Source organism: Centruroides sculpturatus, unplaced genomic scaffold (assembly GCF_000671375.1).
Source record: "Centruroides sculpturatus isolate CEXI.00-Female unplaced genomic scaffold, Cexi_2.0 scaffold130, whole genome shotgun sequence".
Lineage (NCBI taxonomy): Eukaryota > Metazoa > Arthropoda > Arachnida > Scorpiones > Buthidae > Centruroides > Centruroides sculpturatus.
This window is the reverse complement of record NW_019384364.1, coordinates 159,805-166,822: the sequence shown is the minus strand read 5'-3', so window position 1 is coordinate 166,822 and position 7,018 is coordinate 159,805. Positions and strand designations below refer to the sequence as shown.

The following is a 7,018-nucleotide window of genomic DNA, read 5'->3' as shown; positions in this document are numbered from 1 at the left end:
ATATAATTTTATAATTTAATATATGAAGTATAAAAATTTTTTAAAATACTATGGACTCTATTTGCATTTTTCACCGGATACTTGCCCTCTGGTGTTTAAAAAGAAAACTATCTTATCTGGGTCGTTTGAATCATTCTTGTGTATTATCAGCAGTAAAGATGAATAGCAATAGAAAAAGCAAAACTTTCTATTTCATTCCAAATTGCAATTTCAAAGTCATGCAGGAACCCACTATAAATTTTTGTCTATTCCCACACGAAAACAGATGATTATTTGAAAACTGGTCAATTATATTTATAAGCTTCTCTGAATTTTCTCTGAATTTTGAAAGAGTGGATTAGAGTGTTAAGAATTGGCAAAAGTTTCCCAATTGTCCAGCTTTACATGAACAAGTTATGCTGTCAATTTTAAAGAATTTTTTTTAAAAATTTAAAATCCAGTAATTTTGTGTGGGACACAGGGTTGGATTTAAGCATTTCGAGGCTCTAAGCTGAACTCAGTAAGACCCCTTACCAACCCTTCACAATTTTAGAAGTCAATCATAAAGAGAAAAGAATTAAATCAGACTATGTCTCTCATTTAATTAATTTAATTAATTTGGATATTGAAAGAAAAAGACATGAGGTTTCACTACTCTTATATTTTATAACTGAATTTAATTAAATTTTTATATCTGTTCCATTAAAAATTTTTTTTTTTTAAATTGGCTTTATCAATTTTTTAAAAAAGATTTTTTATGTTAATTCTTTTCCAAAAAAAATTAATGAAATACTACACAAAATAAAAAGTAAAGTATATTTTGTTGGTTTGTAAAAAAATTTTATTACAAAATTTGACTTCAATTTTTTTTTCTGTAGAAAAATTTGAGGTCTCTTGAAAGCTATGTAAGCTATTGCTTAGGACCTTGATGGTCCTAAGCAATAGCTTACATAGCTTACTTGTAAATCGGCCCTGATGGGACAGATATCAAAGCTGATGTTTTTTTAACACGAAGGGCACAAACATGTATAGAACAATCTCACTGATTTGTTTCAATACCACATAATGATGTGTCCTGCTAACAATAATTGTTCTCCTTCTATAAAATTTTTTGATAAACAGCTACAAACAGCATATATCATTATATCAGACAGTAATATATGATTAATTTTACATTTCTTGTTACAAACGACCCAGATAAAGTAGCCAATTTGTAAAAATGCAGCGCTCTCTATAGTTCATGAAAAACGCATATAATAATCACAAATGTTATTAGTTGTTTAATATTATCAACATTACAGGTACCAAAACTTAAGTTAACAAACAGTTTGCTCTTGTAGTCAGAGTTCAGTTATTATTATCATCTTTAGTTAAATAGACATTTTTAAGTTCTTTTCATATTATCAGCCTTGATATGTGACTAATAACATGCAATCATTACTAGTCTCATTAATCAATGCTTTAAACCAGTGTTGTCCAACCAAAATTGTTTGCTGGGTCAAAACCAAAAATAAAAATACAATGTGGGCCACACATATTTATTTACAACAAAACGTATACAATTATACAGTATTTTGTATGTATTCTAATGTGAAACTTGCTTTCAATTTTTTCACTTAATTTTTTAATATCAACAGGTATATAAAAAACACCAAACGATCACCTAAATATCAGACTATAATATGGCTAATTAAATGATTGGTATAAAGTAATTTGACACTAGAGGTAGGTTTTATAGCCCGATATTTAGGCAATCGTTTGGTGATTTATTATCAACAGGTATTTTTGATGTTATACAACATAATTGGTTTTTTTATTTTATTTTATTTCTATTGGTCAATCTAAAACCAATAACCGGTATTAAATAATTGTAAAATGAACTGCGAATGTTTTCGGTTCCTTCCCTAGGACCTTTCTCAAGCAGCGATTCGTCTTTAGAATAACTATGAACGAAGACCAGTAAATAGCAATATTCAAAAAATTATTCTTCCGAACAACATTTCAAAAGTCAAAATTCAACGTTAATGTGAATCACGTGCATTCCCGAATTCCGTAAATAAATACAATAAAAAATAAAAATAAAAAATGTTCGGTTTAAAAATTCCTATGCATGATGTTTACACCCTATTTATGAAATGTATTATTAATGCGTATCTTCTTTCTGTAGTAGGGCCTGCCATGCAAGGGATAGGGTAATTTCATCCCTCGAGTTAATAGGTTCAGACGTGTTGTATGCCTTGCAGATCTCCATTTGTTCCAACCATTTGATGTGATCCGTAAATTTAGTGGTAATGAGGAGTTTAGCGTTATCAAAGTCTACCGAAATTTCCGGGTCCGAAGCATACGTGGATAACGAAGTAGTAGCCCTGTTGTGAATGATGTCACTTCTGTGTTCCGCCCATCGGACACCAATCGAACGCTTAGTAGCACCAATGTAGATAAGTTGTCTCTCAAATCTGTGGTCCACGAGGGGAACAGCGTATACCCCTGGCAGCTTATCCTCCTTAGGTTTATCTTTTTCATTGCGTAAAAGCTTAAACATAGACGGACATCTTCTGAACGACAGTCGTAATCCTTTTTTTTTAGCGATTTTTTGGTATAAGGATACGAGGAAGGGGTTGTATGTGACTATTGTGATGGGTAGATCTTGTTCTATACTATTCCCCGTCTGTGGCGGTGGTAGGCCGACACTGTAATTTTGAGCTAACTTATGGACCATGTTATAGAATCCCTGCTGACCGGCGATGTTAAGTATATAGTTCAATTCTTGAACTAATGCCTCCTGAGTTGAAGAATGGGTGTGGGCCCTCTTAACCAGTGCTTTAAAGGCCACCATTTTATATCTGAATGGGTCACAGGAGTTCGCTGGGATATACATTGGGAAGTGACAAGCTTTGCGGTATTGGTCAATTTATTATGACTTTTACATTTAACAATCTTCAGTTTTCATAAAAAAGATTCACAAAGATAGGTGATTCCCATTGCAGCTGTAATGCTCATCACATTTTTTAGGTTAGGGAATTTATCATTACAGACATTTTTTGTATAAAACTGAACTTTGTTATTGGCCTCAAACATATATTTCAATTCAGAAGGTGAATGGAGTTCTATCAAATCTATCTGCAAATTTGTTGGAGCTTGTTCCACAACAATGTCAAATGGACATAAGAATATATTAAATATATTTTCATAAATTTTTAAATATGAAAATCTTTCTTGAAATTCTCTTAGTAAATTAGTTTCTTGTGCATATTTAGAAAAATGTATTTTGTCACTATTAAATTTATGTAATTTTTGATGATAAATTGTAGTTTTTGCTTTTAACTGACTTTCATAAAGTTTGAGATTTGCTATGAATTATTCTATATTTTGATAACAGTCTGTGATCAATTTGTTTTCACCTTGAAGCTGCTTATTAAGTTTGTTTAATTTCATTGTGATATTTGGAATGAAACATAAATCCAAAAACATTGTCCATCATATAATTTAAGAACATTCTGGTTCTTTTCATTCATAAAAACTTAAATTTCATCTTTCAATTTCTAAAATTTTTTAAGCACTTTCCATGACTTAATTAGCAAAGATAGCTAAACAGAATAATAACTTTATTAAAAATGGCTGTCAGATCAAAGAAAAGAAAACAGTAACTAACGATCATTCGATTTTGAAATGACCTGCAAAACATAACCGTTACATGAAACACCCCTTAGAGGCTGACTATAATCAAATAACGTGCACAGTAAAACATAATTAAACCCGTTAACAGTCTAAACACAGAATGATTTGAAATTTTAAATCTGTATGCACATGTAAACATATAATTCTAATTGAAATTTCATTAGACTTATTTCCAAAGAATTTAAAGAAAACAATGACATTTCTTATTGTTTATTGGAAACACAGAAGAGTGTTGTAACTTAAGAATGTATCTATTGTTTGACATTTATTACACATATATGGCAAATTTAAAGAAAAATAATTTTATTATATCAAAACACCAATTTAGAAATATTTGTTGTTGTAAACATACTGATTAAATACATATATAGTACATATACAGTATGTACTGTACCTACACATATATATTATGTAATACATTTAGAGATTTGTTAAAAAAATATTTAATACTGTTTTAATTTCTTAGTGTACAGTACAGGTATGATAAGGTGTTATACATCATATTAATATATTTAACTATACATGTGATTTTTCATAATAAAAATCTATACAAGATAATTACTGTTTTAAAAGGGCCACACAAAACAGTGAGTGGGCCACGGGTTGGGCATCACTGCTTTAAACATTATTTGCTTGCAGAATAATAACTTAAATTGCTAACATCACTTTCTTTACTTATATGTATTGTTACATATAAGTAAAGAATATTGTTACATGTTAAAGATAATATTGCAGAGACCAGCAGCAAAAAGCACTAGATCAATCATTATTAATTAATAAATCTTTAAGTTTCACATTTATTAATAACTAGAATTTCCACTAACTGTAGTCTTATTTATCATGCTTAAAATTATGACCCTCCTAAAGTGATTACAAGAAGCAAATTCTACCTATATATATATACAGGTAACCTCGTATAACACGGCACTTCTATTGCACAGATTCACTCTAACACAATTCAAGAATTGGGAACATCCCCGTATAACACGGTGATTTTATAGCATGGGTTCACTCTAACACAGTTTGGGAACTGGGTAAAACCCTCATACAACACAAAATGTAATAAGGGGTGCATTTTTTTTATACCACCGCGTAACTCTGCACAAGCATTCTAATTGTTTTTATGGCTATTTTGAATGCTCTTTCAACAAATAATCCATTTAATGGTTAAATTTTACAATTGGGACCCTTCTTTTGCCTATAAAAGTTTATTTTAGAATTATAGATTCCTCCATCATGTTACTATTGGTAGTGCGGGCGCCGCCATCTTTCTTTCACCGTCGTTCCTAAATGCCTACAAACAGCAGCACACTCCCATTACAGAGCAACCACTATTAACAAATGCACCCAAAAACTGTTACCAGTTGATGATGCTCATGCTGAGATCATCATATAGGATGAATAGGACCAGAAGTTCCTTGTAATGATAGCTTCAAAAATTATAAAATGCAAATTATTTTGAATGATTCCATCATTATGTCAGTTTTCATGAAATAATCCAATTCAGTGGTCTTTGAGATAGAACACAAATTTTATCACATTTACTAGCTGCAAGGACCCGCTTCGCTGGGCTTTTATTTGTTCGTACATTTGTATGTAATATAGTTTTTTTTTATATATAAAAGACTATTTTTCTAAGTAATCTAGAATCTAGCTGCAAGGACCCGCTTCGCTGGGTTTTTATTTGTTCGTACATTTGTATGTAATATAGTTTTTTATATATATATATAAAAGACTGTTTTTCTAAGTAATCTAGAATCTAGCTGCAAGGACCCGCTTCGCTGGGCAAAAAGTAACGATAGTGAAGATTAAGATAATTACATTATAGCCAACCTTACCCGTTTTCACAGAATGCAAGAATTAGGTCCCCCGTTTCCAGACTAATTAGAGAATTTTTACGTCCAGTCAAACGAACTATTTTCAATTTTAACAATTTTCTGGAACGTTTACAATCGTTCTATAATCGAACCAATATTCGAATTTTATGTTTGAATTTAATTTGAACAAAACATTCGAAATAGAAAGCCACTTTCAACCACTTTCAAGCCCATATCTCCCGCACCCTTATAGCTATCGAGACACAACCACCCCTATGCACGAATGGAGACTTGGGGCTACTACCACATACAAACAGCATTCAAGTGCGATGTGTAGTTTTGGCAAAAATGTGAAATATAGGGACATACATGTCCATTTTTATATATATATATATATATAAATGGACTATGTGTGTCCCTATATATGTATGAAGCTACCAACACAAAGTTATTGATAAAAATAAATAAAAACTCAATTGCAGAATGTATTATAAAATACAATGAAAATATTCATTACATTAATAATAACTTCATATATAAACTTTATATATCTAAATTGCTGATGATGATAACTGATAAATTTTTAAGATAGGACAAATGAAAATTTGTTTAATTTGCTATTGTACAAATTTCATATAAAATGTATTTATTAATTTTTGTAGAAAATATGGTTGGTGAAATAATTGTCCAGCAAGATGATTTTGAAGATAATGAAGCTTTTGCCGTGAACAAGTTGATCAACTTCACTGCTGTAATTTATGATCCAAATGGATTTTTTTTGGACAGGCAGCTATTATATTTTTGGGATATTAATAATAAAAAAATTGTCAATGAAGGAAGCACTTTTTTATATAATTTTACTACAGCTGGAGACTATAGAATCTCAGTGATGATTATTGCAATAGGTTTAGATGGTGATGAAAATTTTCAAGACAAATTTAAGACTAAGTGGGGTCATTTTACAAAAGATATAACTGTTAAGGGTAAGAAACTATTTTTATTATTTTATATGTTTGTAAGTTTTACATAGGACATTTATATATTAAATTATTTCTTTATATATAAATTAAAAATACTTAATTTACTCCTTAACCCATCTTCATTTTGAGCAGCTTTAAAATTTTGTGCATAGAAAAATTTACTATAGAATTGATTAATAAAATTTTTAATTTCAGAATGTTAAATTAATTAAGAAGTATAATTATCTGAAAAAAGTCATTTTGTTATTAAATACAGAATTTTTTTTCTGTAAATTTAAAGTTTTAGAGTGCTAAATAATTATTGAAATTTTACATATACTTGGATATATCTAAACTTTCATATTATTAGGATAATATTAGGATTCTAATGGATAGAAGTATTAGAATTTGTTGTTTTTATGATGATATTAAATTTTTCTTTTATTTTTTTAATTAATCTAAGTTTTCATATGAAATCAAATTATCATAATTTCTGAGATATTTTTACCATTATTTTATATGAGAGACAAATGAACAAGAAACTAAATACATTTTAATCAATTCAAAACAAAAATCTTTTAAATT

The 7,018-nt window shown here is 29.4% G+C and overlaps 1 protein-coding gene across 1 annotated transcript in view; it reads left to right on the top strand.

The window, feature by feature from the left end:
• The window catches only part of LOC111642310 (transmembrane protein 130-like), a 21,119-nt gene extending 14,615 nt beyond the window's left edge, over nucleotides 1-6,504 (top strand). The window contains exon 3 of the mRNA XM_023388642.1: nucleotides 6,137-6,504. Within this exon, the coding sequence (XP_023244410.1) occupies nucleotides 6,137-6,504 (368 nt within the window). The remainder of the gene's footprint in view (nucleotides 1-6,136) is intronic.
• Nucleotides 6,505-7,018: the final 514 nt, after the last annotated feature.